The sequence below is a fragment of the Giraffa tippelskirchi genome, chromosome 4 (assembly GCF_054371585.1).
Source record: "Giraffa tippelskirchi isolate mGirTip1 chromosome 4, T2T-mGirTip1v1.2.pri, whole genome shotgun sequence".
Lineage (NCBI taxonomy): Eukaryota > Metazoa > Chordata > Mammalia > Artiodactyla > Giraffidae > Giraffa > Giraffa tippelskirchi.
Genome location: NC_137278.1, coordinates 64,737,306 through 64,759,670, shown reverse-complemented (window position 1 = coordinate 64,759,670; position 22,365 = coordinate 64,737,306). Strand labels below are relative to the sequence as shown.

General features: G+C 34.4%; 1 protein-coding gene across 13 annotated transcripts in view; it reads right to left on the bottom strand.

The window, feature by feature from the left end:
• CCDC88A (coiled-coil and HOOK domain protein 88A) overlaps window positions 1-22,365 on the bottom strand; it is a 110,321-nt gene that overhangs the window by 70,335 nt on the left and 17,621 nt on the right. For all 13 annotated transcript variants that reach the window (XM_081589481.1, XM_081589483.1, XM_081589482.1 and 10 more), the window contains exons 3-5: window positions 10,005-10,113; window positions 4,815-4,884; window positions 2,386-2,444 (exon numbers count right to left, since the gene is read on the bottom strand). Coding sequence is in view for 9 of the 13 variants with exons in the window: in XM_081589472.1 (XP_081445598.1) it covers window positions 2,386-2,444; window positions 4,815-4,884; window positions 10,005-10,113 (238 nt within the window). In the remaining 4 variants the exon portion in view is untranslated. The remainder of the gene's footprint in view (window positions 1-2,385; window positions 2,445-4,814; window positions 4,885-10,004; window positions 10,114-22,365) is intronic.

The window sequence follows — 22,365 nt, the reverse complement described above, 5'->3', positions numbered from 1 at the left end:
GTACAATATTATTATGCTAACTTTACAAACAGAGAAGTAAAGAATCAAGAACTTGTTTCAGGGAGGATAAGTTACTTGCCAAAAAACACAGTGAGTCAGTGGCAGAATTCGGAATATAGCCAAAATGTTCAGTCAGTCTTTGGCTGTCATCAAACAACACAGCCTTTCTTTTTGGAAAAAAAAAATTCTAAGCAATTTTTACTTCAAGCTTACAATTCATTCTCATATCTTTATCCTATCAATCTCAATGAAAGAAATCTCTTTTTGTGGCCCGGTTCAACACATATAAGGTAATACAATAAATATTTGATTTGTTTCTAACACAAATTTACCAGGGGCAAAATTTAAGAATGTATATACAAGTACACATGTAGCAAGTGGAATAAAGGCAGCAATTCTTCATTGTGTACATTAAAAAAAACTTAATATAAACTAAAAATGTTACAATGCAAACTTGATCTTTTCCTTCCCAATCAGTACTGAATAAGAGCTTAACGTACATCTTACTGTTTTACTCTGTCTTCCCCCTACATCTCTTATACTGCAATCCAACTGTTTGTGTAACTGTATTTTTACAGCTACCAAATGAGAAGTGCATACAAAATAGACAGCACTGCCTTGTCTAGCTTAGTTGCATCTTTTGGGCCAATTACTGAATTCCCAGTGAAGGCATTAAACTTAAAAAAGAAAAACTGGGTCTTCGGTCAATAAGAAACTTAGTAAGGTTCTGATTTATACTCTACATATTATTATAATATTCTATTTCTATTGCCACACAATTTAACTTAATTAAGCACATTTCTATCAGTGCAGAAAGTTCCTCATCCTATAAAAACAAAATTATTAGGATAATACAAAAATATTTAACATTAAATTACAAGAAATGTAAAGTTTTCAGTTATGACAAGGAAGTCAGAGTTTTGGGGAACATGTGATAAAAATTACCAGGTTTAAAAACAAGATTTTTGGTTTACTAACTAATATCTGATAGGCATAGTGAGAACAATTAAGAATGACTTTCAGATAATACATTTGTAGCATATATAAAATAACTTTTTAGGTATGGTAACCCCAATTTTTAAATTTTATGCTTCCAAAAGAGTTGCCCAGTAAATAGTTTGAGCCAATGAGCATACACTAAATGCCAGGGTTATAATAACTATGACTCAACAAAGAGTCATAATTCAACTGTCATACTTTTGGCTGATTTAGGTTTAAATTAAACATATACTACAGTTTCCTTTTCTAAGTCCTAGAGCCACTGTTTATATTTATACTATTTTTAAAAGCTCACCCTTTAACACAATCTCTACACAAATCAGTGAGAATTCTTCCTTTACCCTTAAAATGCCTACAATTTGTACTAAATCTCACCTCTATTCAAACTGAAGTTTTAAGAAGGCTAGACTTTCTTAAAGAATAAACAGGCTAGACTTAGAGAATATAGGATGAAGTTGATAGGTTCTTGAAGGCTAGAAAAGAGAGAGTACCAAGATGGAAAAGAGAATGAGAAGACACAAATTTTGAAATTAAAAAATCAGAATATCAGTGTTGTCCTACACAGTACTCAGGAGCTACCTATGGCTGAGTATTGAAATGTAACTAGTGCAAATGAGCAATTGAGACTGTAATTTTATTTAATTATAATTAATTTAAGCTTAAACAGCAACATGTGGCTAGAGGCTGGCTATTCTATTGACAGTCCAGCTCTAGAGCATAAAGAGTCTGGTGTTAAAAATAGAACTACAAATAGTTTTACTTCCAATTATAAAGACTCACATGAAGACTAAATAAGCATTAGCAAACTTTTTCCACTTAAAATTAAGCTCTTTTATCTTTATATACAGTTCTTAAAGTGTTATGGGCACTGAAGAGATTTCTAATTCTATTACAGGAACTAACTTCTAAGCCAGCAGATGATTGAGACTTCATAATTTCTGCCTTTTTATCATCACTCCTCTTCCCTTCAATAACACATACACATACACGCGTAAGTCATAAGAATGTTTTGGGAGAGGTTTTCAGGGCACCTCTAGGGAACCTGAAAAGCCTGGGGTTCTTTTAATTTAATAAAAATTAATTTTTTTTTAAAATAAAAGCCTCAGTATTTTAAAAAAAAATTAATTTTTATTAAATTAAAAGAATTAAATTAACATAAACATAATTTGTGCTATCAGATATGATTATCTGATAACATAAATAAAATTTGAAATAAAATAACAGAAAGTGTTTTTCTTCAGAATCTCCTTAGATTATACAGCTATGTTAAAATTTCTAACATGGACTCTGAACAGCAAAGGCCCATCTTTTAAGTCTTTCAGAAACTAGAGCCTCAAAAATTTACAAAAACTTATTAAAATAAAAATATGAAGTATTTTAACTTACCTGAACTGCACAACCCAGTAAAAGCAAAAGCAACTTTTTAACTTCTTCTGTGCCTTGTTCTGAAATAAAAATAATTACTAGGTAAAACATTTTACTTTAGTTCGACTTTCTGATAGTGGTAGAATTAACTCTAGAGATGGTATTCACAACTTGACCAAGGAATTAAGTTTCTAAGTACAGTGAATTCAAAAGAGCAGCTCTTTATGTGCACAATGTGGTAACAGCAGAAGAAATGTGCAAGGATCTCAATTTTGAAAGGCTGCAGTACAGATAAAACAGCTTTCAAAGCTCTATGTGATAAAGGATGCTAACTATAAATCCACTACTTCTCCATAAATCATTATATTACAACAGGATACCAAATTAAGAACTGCTGCTATAGAGACATGCCAGAGTCAGCCAAAATGGTCCCGAAGAAGTCTGGCTTCTTTTAGGCCTATAGGTGTTTTTTTTCTAAAACACATATCTTATATGATTCATCTACCTATAAAATTTAAATAGCTTTCCACTATGTAGAGTCATAAGAATCAAAACCTTAAATGTCAGTTACAGTGAGGCTGGTAAAATAAAGGTATATAACAAGCAGGATAAAATTAATGGTCTGTAACAGAGCTGGAAAGTATATTCACTGTCCAACAGTATTCAATTTTCTTGAAACACTGAGTCACTCCAGAATTTCACCATCAAGCCAATCTGTCTACAAGTAAGTCCAAATTTTCTTTTCAAATAATTCCTCCTACTCTCCATGAAACCTTCTTAGCTACACTGATCACCCTTCCCCAAATATACATACATACACATGCCACTGCCGTAACTTCTGTTACTCCCTCTGCCTGTCTTTCTTTGCTACCCATCTTTCCTCTAATAAACTACTTACTAATCTAATCACAATAATATGCACAGCTCTTACATCTCTGTGTAGTCTTCCTTGATCCAAATACCAGTGGTCTCCAACCCTCACTAATTTGCCAACTTTAAGAATAATCAATAGCTCCAAATTTTATAAGCCTTAACATTTTTACATCTCTCTATTTTACATGATTACATGACCCAGTAATCTGTTTATCACCCACCAAAACGCAAGATCCTCCAGAACATAAACCATTTTCTTTATATTCCTGGTCCCTCTAACTTGGTAAGTAAATCCTAAATACATGTGGAATTAAAAACAATTTCATTCTACATACAACACTTTTTATTTATTTGTATATTCAAACATTCCAGAATGTCTTGAAAGAGCACCTAACCTCCTAATTCACCCCCATGTAATTGGTAGTTTCCTCAACAAAACCAGCTGCTTGGATTTAGTTTTTATTTTGGTTTTATCCTTGTTTTGACTGAAGGTGGGAATTGGAGAAGATATACTTGATTTGGGTTACATGTAGCCTGTAAGAATTAAGTCCTTTGTTGAAACTGTTAGGTAGCTGTTAATTTTCCCAACTGTTCAAAAATTAAAACTCTGAACATGTCACAATTAAAATCTGGTAAAGGGCAGAAACTTCGAAAAAAATAATTTAAATGATCTAAGAAACTATTTCTCATCTTTTTTCCACTCAAAAGTAGTTTAATATAAACTAGAAAATGTGCATGCATGCTCAGTCATGTCCAACTCTTTGTGGCCCCAATGGACTAGAGCCTGCCAGGCTCCTCTGTCCATGGGATTTTCCAGGCAAGAATACTGGAGTGGGTTGCCATTTCCTCCTCCAGGGGACCTTCCCAGCCCAGGGACAGAACTCTTCTCTTGCTTCGGCAGGTGGATTCTTTACTACTGGCACCACTTGGGAATCAATCAGTAAAACCTTAGATTCAAACAACTCTGGCAGTGGTGCATGTGTGCTAATAAGTCGTGTCTAACTCTCTGCGAGTCTATGGACTGTAGTCCACCAGGCTCCTCTGTCCATGGGATTCTCCAGGCAAGAATATTAAGAGTGGGCTACCTTTCCTTCTCCAGGGCATCTTTGCCACCCAGTGATCAAACCCTCATCTCTTACATCTCCAGCATTGACAGGCGTGTTCTTTACCACCAGTGCCACCTGGAAGCCCAAAGCAAACACCCGAACAGAGTGAACAGAATCCTAGAAGTCACTTCAAAATCACTTCTTTCAAAGCTTATATTTTTCTAAGCTTTTAACTACTGTACTTATCTTCCATACTTATTTTTAAGACACTAAAAATCATCACAGAAAAGTATCAATTTGGTAGGGTCAGAAAAACACTGGACTTAGTAATGGTTGTCTGATTCCGCTACAACTTACAAATATTCTGTTCATTTTCTCTATATAGAATGGATTATCACCTCCAACTTTCCCTACAGACTGACGAAAAATGTAGTGTGTTAATGAATATAAGCAAGATCTTAGTAAGCATTACAATATTACACAAAGATGATATTATCTTTATTATCAAATTATGCTAATTTTAATACTTACCAGAAAAGGGATTTTTGCCAATGATTAAGACATTTGGCAATGACATCATGATCAACTGCTGCAAAGTCTCCTATAAAAAGATACACAAAGGTTGGTGTATGGGTAAAGCTGACAGGGTAATTACTCAGCAAGCTATAACTTACGATTTGCACATCTCTTAGGCATGCTATACCTACACTGGTATACTGCAATTTTTTTAAAAAGCTTACAAAATGCGAAAAAAAGTAACTAAAGTCTTAAATCTTTTATAACTATAAGTTAATGACTTAAATAACTAAAATTATAATATTAGATGTCCATAAAACAAAAATGTCCAAGTTGAACTGATCTAATTATTTGGAAATCTGGATTTTAGGTATTAGATAATTAAACAAGCTTCTTCAATAAAAGTTTAAGTATGGGTACATTTTGTTGTTCTGTTTTTCACTACTTCTAAGAGAACTAAAAAAATCAACCGAGAGTAAAATTAAGAAAGCTAGTTAGTTCATTAAAAATCCTATCTTATGATCATTTTCATTAAAAGTGAATGATTCTTCCTTAGTGAATCATTATTTATCTCCTATCAGAAACAGATGTTTCACTCCCTTTGACTTCTGTCAAACTTTTTGTGACAAGAATATATACAAATTTTGATGGTAGAGAATGATTCAGAAAGAGCTGGATGCTTCCGAACCACTCATTTTATTTATATACCCAGGATGCACCTTCTGTTCTTTGAGGAAATGAAACTCACACCATGTCTACCATTACAACCACCACCACCGACACACCACAAAGGGTCTGGGCAGAAAGAGACTACAGATTGATCCCTGTAACGTGGCAACACTGAATCTTTGCAAGATTAAATATTAATAAGTGTTTAACTGTTGGGCTTTCACTACACACTCAGATACACTAGCTGCTGAGGAATAATTTTTTATTTCTTTCTGAATCATTCTTTACTTTAACACTATGACAAAGAAGCAAATAACCATGAAAACCTAACTTGTATTGCTTTTAAAAAACTGTGTGATGCTAGATCTACAAGTGTTTTCCTGCAGGGAGTAGCATGATACCAGAGGCTAGTTAGAATTGATCTTTTATCTATAATTTCTTACAGATATGTATTAGAAAGTTATAAAAAATTTTCTTCAGTATTATATTCACTAGTTCTTAAAAAAACTAACACCAAAAATATGCACACATTTAAAGAAAAGTACATATTTAGCATGTGCTGAACACAATAAAGAATACAGTTAAAAATATTATGTAAATATTGTTCAGAATATTAAAAATAAGTGTCAAAAACTGCTACAATGACTTACTCCAACAGATGATACTGAGTTTGGGAGTATTTAATAAGTGAATTTTCCAGTTAAAAGCAAGTTATCTCAAGATAAAATATGTTATAGCCAAGTACGTAACAGATAAATGGACTTAAATAAATGTCAAATTATTTGTAATTTTTAGTTTCCTTGTTCTCATTTTTTCTCATTTTTTTAATGATTTTCTTGAGTATGTAGTTCTATAATATTTTTTGTCTTTCTAGAGAGAGAAGGTAAAAACCTGCAAAACACTGAGTGAAAAGTAATTATCAACCTACAACTACATACCCAACAAAACTATCTTTTAAGAACAAGGGTGAAATACAGGCATTTTCAGACAAACACTGATAAGCATTACTATCAACAAGCCTTCTTTACACAAACAACTAAAGGATGTACTTCAGTAAGAAAGTAGTATCAAAGGCAGATCTGAGATACAACAGAAACCATGCAGAGGGGAAAAAGGAAAATACGTGACTTGATCTAAAAGAACACTGATTTGATTTATTTAACAGTATGCTCAATATTTAATTAACAAGGTTTAAAAAGAGAACTAAAACAAAAGACAAGAACAGCTTAAAAATCGTAATAGGGAATGGCTGAAATAAGGCAATTTGGAAGTGGTCAAACAGGAGTTGGCAAGAGTGAACATCGACATTCTAGGAATCACCGAACTAAGATGGACTGGAATGGGTGAATTTAACTCAGACGACCATTATATCTACTACTGTGGGCAGGAATCGCTTAGAAGAAATGGAGTAGCCATCATAATCAACAAGAGAGTCTGAAATGCAGTGCTTGGATGCACTCTCAAAAACGACAGAATGATCTCTGCTTGGTTCCAAGGCAAACCATTCAATATCATGGTAATCTAAGTCTATGCCCTGACCAGTAATGCTGAAGAAGCTGAAGTTGAAGGGTTCTATGAAGACCTACAAGACCTTCTAGAACTAACACCCAAAAAAGATGTCTTTTTCATTATAGGGGACTGGAATGCAAAAGTAGGAAGTCAAGAAACACCTGGAGTAACAGGCAAATTCGGCCTTGGAGTACAGAATGAAGCAGGGCAAAAGCTAATAGAATTCTGCCAAGAGAACGCACTGGGTCATAACAAACACCCTCTTCCAACAACACAAGAGAAGACTCTACACATGGACATCACCAGATTGTCAACACCGAAATCAGACTGATTATATTCTTTGCAGCCAAAGATGGAGAAGCTCTATAAAGTCAGCAAAAACAAGACCGGGAGCTGACTGTGGCTCAGATCATGAACTCCCTCTTGCCAAATTCAGACTTAAATTGAAGAAAGTGGAGAAAACCACTAGACCATTCAGGTATGACCTAAATCAAATCCCTTATGATTATACACTGGAAGTGAGAAATAGATTTAAGGGACTAGATTTGACAGACAGAGTGCCTGATGAACTATGGACGGAGGTTCGTGACATTGTACAGGAGACAGGGATCAAGACCATCCCCAAGAAAAAGAAATGCAATAAAGCAAAATGGCTGTCTGAGGAGGCCTTACAAATAGCTGTGAAAAGAAGAGAAGCGAAAAGCAAAGGAGAAAAGGAAAGATATACCCATTTGAATGCAGAGTTCCAAAGAAGAGCAAGGAGAGATAAGAAAGCCTTCCTCAGCGATCAATGCAAAGAAATAGAGGAAAACAATAGAACAGGAAAGAGTAGAGACCTCTTCAAGAAAATCAGAGATACCAAGGGAACATTTCATGGAAAGATGGGCTCGATAAAGGACAGAAATGGTATGGACCTAACAGAAGCAGAAGATATTAAGAAGAGGTGGCAAGAATACACAGAAGAACTATACAAAAAAGATCTTCAAGACCCAGAAAATCACGATGGTGTGATCACTCACCTAGAGCCAGACATCCTGGAATGTGAGTCAAGTGGGCCTTAGGAAGCATGACTACAAACTAAGCTACTGGAGGTGAAGGAATTCCAATTAAGATATCTCAAATCCTGAAAGACGATGCTGTGAAAGTGCTACACTCAAAATGCCAGCAAATTTGGAAAACTCAGCAGTGGCCACAGGACTGGAAAAGGTCAGTTTTCATTCCAATCCCAAAAAAGGCAATGCCAAAGAATGCTCAAACTACCACACAATTGCACTCATCTCACACACTAGTAAAGTAACGCTCAAAATTCTCCAAGCCAGGCTTCAGCAATACGTGAACTGTGAACTTCCAGATGTTCAAGATGGTTTTAGAAAAGGCAGAGGAACCAGAGATCAAATTCCCAACATACACTGGATCATCAAAAAAGCAAGAGAGTTCCAGAAAAACCATCTATTTCTGCTTTATGGACTATGCCAAAGTCTTTGACTGTGTGGATCACAATAAACTGTGGAAAATTCTGAAAGAGATGGTAATACCAGACCACCTGACCTGCCTCTTGAAAAACCTGTATGCAAGTCTGGAAGCAACAGTTAGAACCGGACATGGAACAGACTGGTTCCAAATAGGAAAAGGAGTACATCAAGGCTGTATATTGTCACCCTGCTTATTTAATTTATATGCATAGTACATCATGAGAAAACACTGGGCTGGATGAAGCACAAGCTGGACTCAAGATTGCTGGGAGAAATATCAATAACCTCAGATATGGAGATGACACAACCCTTATGGCAGAAAGTGAAGAAGAACTAAAGAGCCTCTTGATGAAAGTGAAAGAGGAGAGTAAAAAAATTGGCTTAAAGCTCAACATTCAGAAAACTAAAATCATGCCCTCGGTCCCATCACTTCATGGGAAATAGATGGGGAAACAGTGGAAACAGTGGCTGACTTTATTTTTTGGGGCTCCAAAATCACTGCAGCTGGTGATTGCAGCCAAGAAATTAAAAAACGCTTACTCCTTGGAAGGAAAGTTATGACCAACCTAGATAGCATATTAAAAAGCAGAGACATTACTTTGTCAACAAAGTTCCGTCTAGTCAAGGCTATGGTTTTTCCAGTGGTCATGTATGGATGTGAGAGCTGGACTATAAAGAAAGCTGAACACCAAAGAATTGATGCTTTTGAACTGTGGTGTTGGAGAAGACTCTTGAGAGTCCCTTGGACTGCAAGGAGATCCAACCAGTTCATCCTAAAGGAGATCAGTCCTGGGTGTTCATTAGAATGACTGATGCTGAAGCTGAAACTCCAATACTTTGGCCACCTGATGTGAAGAGCTGACTCATTTAAAAAGACTCTGATGCTGGGAAAGATTGAAGGCAGGAGGAGAAGGGGACGACAGAGGATAAGATAGTTGGATGGCATCACCGACTCAATGGACATGGGTTTGGGTAAACTCCGGGAGTTGATGATGGACAGGGAAGCCTGCCATGCTGCAGTTCATGGGGTCACAAAAAGTCGGACTCGACTGAGCGACTGAACTGAACTGAACGGAACTGCGGTCATAATACTATTTCATGAAAAGAGTAAGCTATTGATTACTTTTGGCCTTTGCTATGAAAAGAATAAAAGGTACAATTTCAAGAGCAGTTTCCCAAAAAAACAGAAGTAGGGTGAAAAATTTTAAACCAATAGATAGAAAAACAATTATAAATGGCATAATAACTCTAAAATAATAAAACAATGCTAAACTCATTTGCACCTGAAGTGTTTCACTATATGAATTAACAGGAAATTTAAAAAATCATAAAACAATAACTATTTGTAAAATAGATAATTATGAAGTACATGTTTGTATCTTTAACACTGCATAAGAAACAAACTGTGTTATGACTACTCTACCTACAACAAATAGACCAATACCTGGTATATAATAAGTCTTTAGTATATATTAGGTGACTAATACTAAACAACACAAAAATGTGAAAATGCAAGCAGTTATTAAAATATTAGATTAAGAAAATAACTACTTACCTGGTAATAAAATTTTATCTGTCTCACCAAAATGGACAGATTATGAATTCTAAGTGAAGCATCATTGTTGACTTTTTTATTTACTCTCTGACTTTCTGATTTAGGATTACTGTAAGAAATAAAAAAAGGAGTACTTTAAAAATTATATTGAAATATACCTATCAATTTATAGACAACTAAAAATAATCATATAATACATTTTTTCTATAAACAAACTGTGTATTCATCTTCAATGACAGATGATCCAAAAGGACACATGATTATTTTGACATGTATTCTGTGGTTTTAATTAATGTAAAAGCACCTGATATTTCACAGACAGTAATAAAATATAAGTCACATGTTGCACTTCATTCTCATTTTGTCTCTTCATCTTTCCTGAAATGAATAACATTTTATTTCCTTTGAATATATATACTTCCACCACCCAAAACAAATCTATTTAAATCAATAATGTAAATTTGGACTAATAATCAATAAATGTTATATCTTCTCACTGGAAAATGAGGACTATATTTGAGTGGGCAATGTCCCAGAGAAATTAAAGAGTGAAATGATGACACAAGATATCACTTTCATCTTGGATAAACTTTGTAGTTTTAATAAAAGCAAAGGATTGAATGATTTTGAAGTAGCATAAGCTGAAAAAGAATAAAAGGTAGGACACGGTTAACAAAGAAATACAATGACACCAAAAGCAAAGCAAAAATAAACAGGTGTGACTACATCATACTAAAAAGCTTCTGGACAGCAAAGGATACAGTAAAAAATGATAAGGTAAATAACTGAATGGGAGAAAATATGTATAAATCATTCATTTAACAGGGTTAATGTTCAAAATATACAAAGTACTCATACACCTCACTAGTGAAAATGATTTTAAAATAGGCAGAGGAACTGAATAGGCATTTTTCCAAAAAAAAAAAACCACATACAGATGGTCAATGGGTATCTGAAAAGGTGCTCATCATCACAAGAATCAGGAAAATGCAAATCAGAACTACAAAGAAGTATTACCTCATATCTGTTGGAATCACAGTAATTAAAACACAAGACATAAGGGTAGGTGAGAATGCGGAGAAAATGACCCCTTGTGCACTGCTGTTGAGAATACATTGGTGCAACCACTGTGAAAGTTCCTCAAAAACTCAAAAACAGAACTACCGTATGATCCAGCAATCCCGTTTCTGGGTATAAAAACCAAAGGAATAAAAACAAGATCTCAAAGAGATATTGGTGCTCCCATATTCACTGCAACATTATTTACAACAGCCAAGATATAGAAACAACCCAAATGTCCTATAACAGATAAGTGGATTAAAAACATATGAAATACACACACACACAGGTACATACACAGATAGAGGGACTTCCCAGGTGGTAGTAGTGGTAAAGAGCCTGCCTGCCAATGCAGGAGACTTAAGAGACACAGGTTCAATCCATGGGTCAGGAAGATCCCCTGGAGGACATGGCATCCCACTCCAGTATTCTTGCCAGGAGAATCCCATGGACAGAGGAGCCTGGCAGGCTATCGTCCACGTGGTCGCAAAGAGTCGGACAAGACTGAGGTGACTTAACATGCACACAGATAGAATATTATTCAGACATGGGAAAGAAGGAAATCCTGCCGTTTGTGAAAATGTGGATGAAACTTAAGGGGATCATGCTAAGTAAAATAACCTAGAAAGAGACAGAAAAATACTGTAAGTTCTTCTTTATATGTGAAATATAAAAAAAGAGTCAAACTCATACAGAGTGAAGTAAGTCAGAAAGAGAAACACAAATCCACATATATATGGAATTTAGAAAGACAGTAACAATGATCCTACATGCAGGGCAGCAAAAGAGACACAGATGTAAAGAACAGACTTTTGGACTAAGTGGGAGAAGGCGAGGGTGGGATGATTTGAGAGAATAACATTGGAACGTGTATATTACCATATGTAAAATACATGACCAGTGCCAAGTTCGATGCATGAAGCAGGGCACCCAAAGCCAGTGCTCTGGGACAACCTGGAGGGACAGGGTGGGGAGGGAAGTTCGAGCAGGGTTCGGGATGGGGGGACACATGTATACCCGTGGCTGACTCATGTCGATGTATGGCAAAAAGCTTCACAATACTGTAAAGTAATTATCCTCCAATTAGAATAAATAAAATAATTTTTAAAAAAATGTCAAATTCATAGAAATAATAGAAAAACACTTGCCAGCATCTGGGGATGGGAGAGTTGGGTGGAAAGAGGGAGAGGTTGGTAAAGGGGTATAAAATTTCAGCTATAAGATGAATAAGGCCTGAAGATGTAATGAAAAACATGGTAACCACTATATTAAATAATTGAAATTTGCTAACAGTGTGGAACTTAAATGTTCTGACACACAGTTAAAAATGTGAGGTGATGGATGTATTAATTAATTAGACGGTGGGAATCCATTCACATGTACACATACATAAAGCCACCACTATGTACACTTTAAATAATTACAATTTTGTCAACTGTATGTCAATAAAGGTGAAGAAAACAAAAATTTTTAATTAAAGTTTTATTTTTTAAAGAATAGGAAATTTAAGTAAAAGGGGTGGCACTAGAACAGAAGGGTATAAGTTAATGCCAGAACATTAGCGAAGATCTAGTTCCTCATTAGGACAAGGAGGTCAAGCTAGAAAAAGACATTGCCAGGTGAAATGTCCCTATGCAAGGGCTGAGTGTGTAATATTATAAAGCAGGAATCTAAGAAGTTGCTGAGACAGAGTACTAACCCACGACTACAGACTTTAAGTGCAGGCACCTTCACAAGAGAATGCAGAGAAGACCGACACTTACCCAAAAGAGAATAGGAATTGAATGGACACTTCTCATTCCTTAATCCCTCCCTTTTTTACACAGTCTGTTGTTACTCCTGATGCCTTCAGTTCCTTCCCTAGACAGCACTCTATGGTCCTTTATTTCAGCAATTCTTTTGTGGGTTACATTTATTGATATTTACCATATCAGAAAATAAAACAGAAAATTTCACATTTGTTTACTTATTGACTCATTAAAAAAATAATAAACCCATTACATGCTTATAAACACCAAACCAAAAAAAAATTTATTGAGAAGACTGGCACTGTTTTACTATTTTTACAAATCTCTTTAATATCTAGCTTAATGTTAAAAATAGGGGAGGGCTGATGTTCATCTTTGCTTCTGCATTTCATCTACTGTTTGTGTTATTTTGGTTCATGTATATGAAGAAATAAGGGGCTTCCCCAGTGACTCAGTGGTAAAGAACTCGCCTGTCAAAGCAGGAGACATGGGTTCAATCCCTGGTACGGGAAGATCACACATGCTGCAGAGCAACTAAGCCCATGTGCCACAACTACTGAGCTTGCACTCTAGAGCCCTGGAATTGCAACTACTGAGCCCGTGTGCCACAACCAGTGAAACCCACGTGCCTAGAGCCCGTCCGTGCTCTGCAACAAGAGAAACCAAGACATTAAGAAGCCCACACACAACAAGTTGTAGTTGCTCACTGCAACTAGAGAAAAGTCCATGCAGCACCAAAGACCCAGCACAGCCGAAAATAAATCAATAAAAAAAAAGTATATATATATATATAAAAAAAGAAATCAGCCTCACACAGACATTTAGTTAAAAGTAGACAGAGCCTATGGACTCTCTGAAAGGACCCTCAAACTATACTGTGAGAACTACTGCTTTACTTCAACTATTCTCTTGCCAGCACTCTCAACACTAATCCTTCTGTTCTTTGATCACATTCACACTGTCAATCCCTGATCCTGGACCAGCTCAACTGTGTACACTGAGATTGCCCATAGTACTAGGTGAGAAAATAATACAACTAAAACTCAGCTAAAACATCATATAGGTAGGAACAGTTAGCACCAAATTTGCCCTTTGCCATAAAGAATTAGGAACTGGACAAAACATACAAAATAACTAATTTCAGACTTTGAACAGCAAATAATACAAGACTATAATCGCTAGCAAAGCTCTCTCTAATGTAACAGTAAGTACTTTCCAGAATGAGACATAAGGAACGATAGCCCACGTCTCACTGAACTCAGGGAGACAAAGTTTGGAGTTTAAGGGAATTAAAAAGCTGAAATTTTCAGAAAAGAAAACCAGAGAAAAGGAAGCTATACAAACTAAGAGCTCCCAAAATATGCCGTTAAGATTTTGACTAAATACTAAGTTGTACATATGTACCCTAAAACTCCAGGAGGCTGAGCAGAGGACAAGTATAGAAAAGCTGGAAACTAGATACACCAAAAGCTCACAGAGTGCAGAGAGAAATTTAAGTTCTGACCAGTCAGAATAAATACCTAGAGCATCAGTAGAGTCCTCAGGAGAATCATGTCTTGCAACTAAACTAGCAGTTGAGTAAAAGCTATTCCAGAAGCTCCTTAGAAAGCTTTGCAAACAAGCACTGAGAGGCTCAAGCTGGGAATCCTCTGGCAGTCCAGTGGTTAGGGATCTGCACTTCCACTACAAGCGACAAAGCACTGAACCCTGGTCAGGGAGTTCAGATCCCGCACGCCATGAGGTGTGGCAGGAAAAAAAGAAGAGAAAAGAAAGGATCAAGTAACTTGAAAACCTGCCAAAACAAACTTCATCACTGCTTAAAGAACAAGATCTAAACACCACCATGTAATAATCACAATGTCCAACATAAAGTAAAAAATTACTAGACATGCAAAGAAGCAAAACAAATAAATAAATAATGTGATTTGTGAACAGGAAAGAAAATGGAAACAGTTAACAGAAACAGATCCAGAAATTAAGAGACCACGGAAACAGCAAACAAGGATATCAAAAAGAGCTACTGTGAATATACTAAAGAACTTTTAAAAAATAAACATTATGTGAAAAAAGTTAACTATTTTTAAAAACCCAAGTGGAACTTCTAAGGCTAAAAAATATAATATCTGAAATGAAAAATTTATTGCACATGTTTAATAGAAGATAAGAAACTATTACAAAAGATCAGTCAATTTGAAGACACAGAAAAAAAAAATCCCAAAAAACACAGAAAAAAAAACCACAACACCTGAAAGGAACAAAGGAGACTAAAGGAGCTAAGGGGCAACAGATTAACAAAAAAGTTGCATGGACAGTACAGTTTTTTTCCTAAACCACTTGAGAATAAACTACTGACTTGATACCCAAGAGTCCACACATATTTTAGTATTTATCTTGTACAAACACATATAACTATCAAAACTGGGAAATTAACAATCATACAATTACTATCATCCAATCTTAAGAATCCATTCAAGTTTGCTCCAATTAATGAATGGATTTATAGGAAAAGGATCTAGCTCAAAACCACACTTTGCATTTAGTATTCTAAATTACAATCTTTAGTCTCTTTCAGTTGGAACAGTTTCTATCTTTCCTTGAAATTCATGACCTATGTACTTTAAAAGGTTATAGGCCAGTTATAGGCCAATTTTTTATAGAATGTCCTTCAATTGGGTTTGTCTGATTAAATTGTTTACTGCTCATAAAGTTCAAGTTATATATCTTTGACAGGAGAAATATAGAAGAGATGCTCTGATCTTCTCAGTGCATGCTAAGAGGAGGTACATGATTTCACTTTATTTCATTACTGATAATATTCACTTTTATCACTTGATTAAATTGGTATCTGCCAGTTTTCTCCATGATAGTCACTATTTTCCTTTTGAAATTATTTTGTGAAGACATACTGTGAAACTATGTCAATCATCTGATTTACATCTATCTTCAATTTATGTATTTGTTTACATCAGTATACACTTATGATTCCCCAAATTATCAGAGATCATAATCTATTAATACATAATTTCTTTTATAACTATCATAGATTGCCTTTTCATTTTGTTGACTGTTTTCTTAATTGTGTGTAAATTTTTTAGCTTAATGTAGTCCTAACCGCCTATTTTTGCTTTTGTTGCTGTGCTTTGGGATCATATCCATTGATATGATCCACTTTTAATTTTTACTAAAAATTTTTACTACAAAACCACTTTTTAATTTTCTCTAGGATGGGCTTTTATTAGCTATATTCATAAATTCCTTCCAGATTTTGCTGTTAGTGTAAATGAAATTTTTTAAAATATATTTGCTAGTAAGTTACTATTGATATGTAAATACAGTCAATTTTTGTGTATTTCTCTTACCTTTAGAAATCTTGTTTGTTCGTGCTCTTACCGGTTCTCTAGAATGTAATTTATAGTTTTTCCATATTGATAATCAATTATCCCAACACCAATTACTAAAGAGCTTATTGTTTTCCACTGATCTCTATGATTATACTAGATTTCCATGTAAGTGTGCACGTAAGTGTGGCTATATTTTTGGCATCTATTCTGTTTCTTTAACCCATCAGTCTACTCCTGTGTCATTAAAACCCTTTAAATATTACTATAGCTTTATTGCCATCTTGATTCCATTAAAGCAAGTCCTTCTCCTTTGTTTTTGTTTTGTAAATTGTCCTGGTTAGTGACACTTGCTGCCCTTTTCTATGAGTTTTAGAATATTTATTAAGATTCTATGAAAAAGCTTGTTGAGATTTATTAGGATTTTATTAATAAAACTAATTTGATACATTCACATTAGTAAAATTTTAAAATTTATGCACAATGGTATTTACATTTAAGTAGGCTTTATTTTTTTCCTTGGGTTTTTGTTTGTGAAGTGGATTTGTTTTCTATCACACTGTCTTCTTGGTCCCTGCTAGTGTGTAATAGGAAAACTGTAGTTTTTGTATATTACACTTCTGATTAACCACCTTCTAAAATTTAGTTTATTCAGTTCATTTTCTTGGATTTTCTAGGTGAAAAAATGTAAGCAAATGACAATTTATCTCCTTTCCAATCGTACATTTCATTTCTGTTTTTTACTTACTGTAAGGCAATGGCACCCCACTCCAGTACTCTTGCCTGGAAAATCCCATGGATGGAGGAGCCTGGCGGGCTGCAGTCCATGGGGTCGCTAAGAGTCGGAAGCGACTGAGCGACTTCACTTTCACTTTTCACTTGCATGCATTGGAGAAGGAAATGGCAACCCACTCCAGTGTTCCTGCCTGGAGAATCCCAGGGACGGGGGAGCCTGGTGGGCTGCCATCTATGGGGTCGCACAGAGTCGGACACGACTGAAGCGACTTAGCAGCAGCAGCAGCAGCAGCAGTATTAACAAATAATAATGGAGATAAGAGCTATCCTTATTTTGTTCTCAAATTTCATGAGACTGCTTTTAATGTTTTGCCATAAATACATAATGTTCACCGTAATTTTCTGATCAACACCCTCCTTCAAATTAAGTTCCCTTCTAATCCTATTTAATATCTTAATTGGTGAATTTCTCAAACATCTACTCCCATGTGATTCTTCTCATTTAATGTGTTAATGTAGTGAATTGTTACATTGTTACATCTTTAACACTGAATTGTCCTCACAATCCTAGACTATTACTCCATCAGCCCCACCCCATAGTGTAACTACTATTCCCATGTTTGGTACATCATTCTATCATAGGTCTTCCAATACTAATTGCCTTTATGCCTTTCACTTTCTCACCAGAACGTAAGCTCCCTGACAGCAGGGACCTTATCTTATTATTCTCTAAAATCAGCATATATGCTAAACAAATGTTTGAATAGATAAAAAGAATAAATGATCTGAGACCAAGCAAAGAGTTTTAAAAACTGTTGCTTACTATTAAGAGTTATGAGATGACATTCTCCAAGCTAAAGTCATCTGGCAGACTCGAGTAGACACTCCCTACCAAGGTTTGTGTCCCAAAGATCAGTTGAATAACAGAGTTCTAAACCACAATTTGAGACATACAGAACAAGCAAGAATAATAGAAAAGTAAGTTAAATCTGACTTGTGATTGACTTATACTTAGAGCAAATAAAGAACAATGAACAGCCCAAAGCAAATGAGTGTATAAGTGGAAAAGTGGGTCTCTTAGGCAAAGGTACCAACCAGAACTAGTTACCCACAAAAATAAGGAGACTGTATTGCGGAAGTCAGATCACACGTCATGGCAGACAGAAGATAAACAGCAGTAAGGTCACGCCATGGTTAAAAATTCAGACAGCTGAAGGGAAAATCCTGTTTTATGTAACTAACTTGGTATACTTTTTGTCAGTAAGTTACATACTGTACATACATACTGTAGCTATGTTACTTAATGTATAAGAGCTTAGTTTAGTCAAGCTATCACTGTGGAGAAAAGTATATTTGTAACTTGGAAAAGACAGTAGGAATAACTCTAGTAAAAATGTTAGGTATACCACAGGTACATAAATTTCATTTGTAATCACAGACATTCAGTAAGTATCTTTTCTCTCTAGTCTTCTTCCATGTTTTATTTCTATTTTCCTTACTCTGTATTTGAATTCTCTTAAGTTATCTCTCACCTATAACTATCTCCTAAATGATAACATTCAGACTCAAAAATTACTTTAGAGATTATCTAGTTTCACTATAAATCAGAAAATTGGAGTTCCAAGTAGTAATGTGCCTAGGCTCTCACAGATTCTTCCCTTTACTCTCTTTCAATCTTTTCTCTTATTCAAGAAAACAAAGACAATACCAATAGAAAATGGTTTCAGCAATGTCATCTATAAAATCCATGTGTACAATAAATCACTGCTTGTTTGTTTGAGCATATTCCTAATTGTTTTCATAGTGATTAATTAAACTAAAGAAGATTCATTTCCTTCCCCTCTCCAGTTCACTACAGCACTATTTTATTTAAAAATCTAGGTATTTAATTCAGATGAAAAATATTTAAGAAATTTTATTTTAGTACTACTACTGAAGAGGTATGTAAACCAAAAATCCCACAAATTTACAGTACAAGCCCACTGTTATACGACAATACATAATTCAGATTATACTTTGGAATAGATGCATAATATTCCAATGAACACATGTGATTTCATTCCCACTTTAACTAATTTTATAATGTAAATATTATATTTGCCTTCAGAGAGTTGTTAGCAAGTTTCTCTGTGTTCTTAAAGTGCTTTTTAAACTTAAGTCTTAAAGTTTCTGTTAAAATTTTATGCCCAACATTACTCGTATGATATTTCAAAATTCATTAAATTGCCAGAAAGGCCTATAGTCTCCTTTGCATAAAGCTCTTCTCTAAGAATTAGCAAATTTTAAGAGTTTAGAATTTTGGTTTGCTCAATTCTTTTAAAAAATTTTTGCAAAAAAAAATATGTAAGTTCTGTATGGTTTCTTCAGCCTCCGAGAAAGACTGTGCATAACAATTAAAACAATTCTGAATATAAAGAGCAGGAACTGTCCAGTTTTTATACACTAAGTACAGTAGATGAAATTATTTTAGAAATCTAGGAAAATAGGAAATATGCAATTAAGATATGTTAAGAGAAAGTATTTTGAAAAATTTACAGAAAGTACTTCAACACCTAAAATTAACCTCACTTTCAACAGGGGTCTTAAAAGACAGGGGAATGAAAGTTTTCTAGTGCCTTTATGTTTATAGATATTTGCTATGATTAACATGGGATTTGAGGGGATTTCTAGATAATTAGTAGTTCCTACAAGATACTAGATTTAATAGATCTAGCAGACTCAAGAGCAATTTCAATAGAATAGTGCAATTCTTTGGTAAGAACTGGCTGATACCTAGGTACTCAAACCTCAATATCAGTTTCTAATCTACACTGTACCTCTGGGGAATTATTTTAGTAATCAATCAGAACTGTAAAGTTCCCACTGCTTTAGAATCATCGGATATTGCATCACAGTCCACCCATAAAGTTCTGAACTGGAAACGGGGGTAACTGCTAAGCACTCTAGGCAAGGAGTGAAAGCAATAAACTTTCAATTACAAGGCTTGGGTTTCTCATTTGATTCATGCTTAATTTGAGTTAGGGTCATACTGACATATGTTAGGACCCTGAAAACAGGCCTTTTGACCCCAAGAACGTCATCTCTTTATGTGAGAGGACTTCTCTCAGGTGAAACTGCCCGAAAAGTCTTAATCTCAATTCCCATGAAAAGCTATTGAACATTTAAGGATGGATCTACTGAAAATAATGCAATTTAAGAAAATTAGTACCTTTAGGAAAAGTAGTATTTTTTTTTTAAAAAAGAAAAATATAATAAGGATATGCTACCTGGCCCTGAAGGAAACATTACATACGAACATTGATTACTGATTTAACTTGCAATAAATTAGAAGGATAGTGTAAGAAAATAAACAGATGGGACATAAAAAAAGCTAAAATCTCACCTACCATTCAGGAAGTTAGTAGATAATGTCTGAAAGGAATAAATCAAGAAATACTAGGGTAAAAAAAAAATAAAAAGAAATACTAGGGTAGGTATAGTCTCACTACATTTGGGGCTAAGCGACAGAGGAAACTACTTTTTAAAAAAAGTTAAAAGTTTTATTCTGGGGAACAGAAATTACATGTGATTACCTTAGGTAGAAATTGTAGTTTTTCACTGTGAACCTTTTGGTATTAACTAATTCTTTTAACCATGGAGAACACTCTTTTAAAGAGGGAAAAGACACAAAAAATGCTGTTTCATGAAGCTTATTTTATTTACTTGTAGGAAAAAATATGAGGTCTTAGATGTGGCACTCAATGCTAGAGATTCAGAGTCACAAGATGTGTGATACTATGCATAAACATAAGAAAATAAAACAATATAAAACATTTCTTCTGTAAAAAGTATGCATTCTATGACAGACAGAAAGGACTCCACTCCCATTGTATATTTGAAGGTTTATTTCTTTACAGGATACAGGGGTCACAGTGTAGCAATTTAAACATACTTAGTGTAAGTCCAGAAATCTCTAAAAAGAAACTGTAGTCTATTCAGTATTCTAAAATCCTGTTTTTCCTTCATGTTTAATACTTAAAATGCTAAACAAAGATTAATTCAGAAAGAGTCATAATTAATGAAGTTTTGTTTAAGTTTTTGAAGGCACAACTTAAAAAAAAAAAGACTATCTTTGAAAAAACCTTTTTCTAAAATAAAAGATGAGCTATTGAATGATACACACATAATATGTGAGGAAGTATCTTTCTAATCATACACAGCTATCTCTAAGTCAGCATGATTTCAAATTGTCCATTTCCTCTTATAAGATGAAAATTGAGAGAGCAATATAAATATAGCTCAAATCTGTCCAGCCACAAGTTAAATGCAACATGGAAGTAAAAGACTGCTTCAAGCAATTTCACATTTATAAATGACCTACTTATGACAAGATACATTAATTTCAATAAATAGGCTATAGTATTATCTGTCACTGCATACAATAATTTTTAAATTAAGAGTAAAAGAGGAAGGAAAAGTTAGCAATTCTGCAACTAATATTCTAAGATTTGGTCCTTATGTAACGAAGGATTATGTCTTTATTTATTCATTGACTATTATCTATGAAAAAGAGAAATCTGATAGTTTTAATGGCTTTATGCTCTTCTACCCAGACTGCAAACCTGTTATGTATCCTCTTGGACCATCTGTTTAGTGTTGGTGCCTAACAACTACATGTGCTCATGTTTTTGACAATGCCATTCTAATTTAAAGCTAGTTGTACACAGGGCTTTTTTTTTAATTTTGAGATATTTCACATAAAACATAAATGAATAGTATTTACATGTCATCTCGAAACATTATGAAATAATTAATTTGCATATCTAATTTCAAATGTACATATACTAGAACAATAGCTTTATGAAATACTAACTGGAAAAATACCATCACATTTAGGGTTATCCAAATAGTAAGGTATCAGGGAACTAAGTGGTTTTAAAAAAAAGTATCCCTTCACCTTAGCATCTCCCCCTTCTCACAAACTCAATCATAATCCATGATGGCCAATAATAAAATGTAGTATTAATATAATCTTTTATATATCTATAAAAAATTTTTACATTTTAACTAATTTGATCTTCACAATGACTGAACAGTCATTCTTGGAGAGGTATATGATACACAATTACTGCACTGAAATTACAGACACAGCCCCAAGCATCTTCATGTATTAAAACACTTTCATAATTTGAGATAGATAATTTAAGATTCAAAAGTTGAAGAAATATCTGACATTTTCTAGTTAGTCCAAGATTGAGCTAGCAGTACAGCACAATCTTCCCTTAACAAACAGAATTAATGCTCTGATTAAAAAATTGCAAATGGACCCAAAGAGAATAAAACTACAATACATTTAACTCTGATTTTATCTGAATTGGATAAAATGACTAAAGATACACTCTTTACTTGTAGAATGAGACAACATGAGCTCTTCAAATATTAGGTTAGCAGTTTTCTAACTTTTTGGTCTGAAGTCCTCTTTTCCACTCCTAAAAATTACTG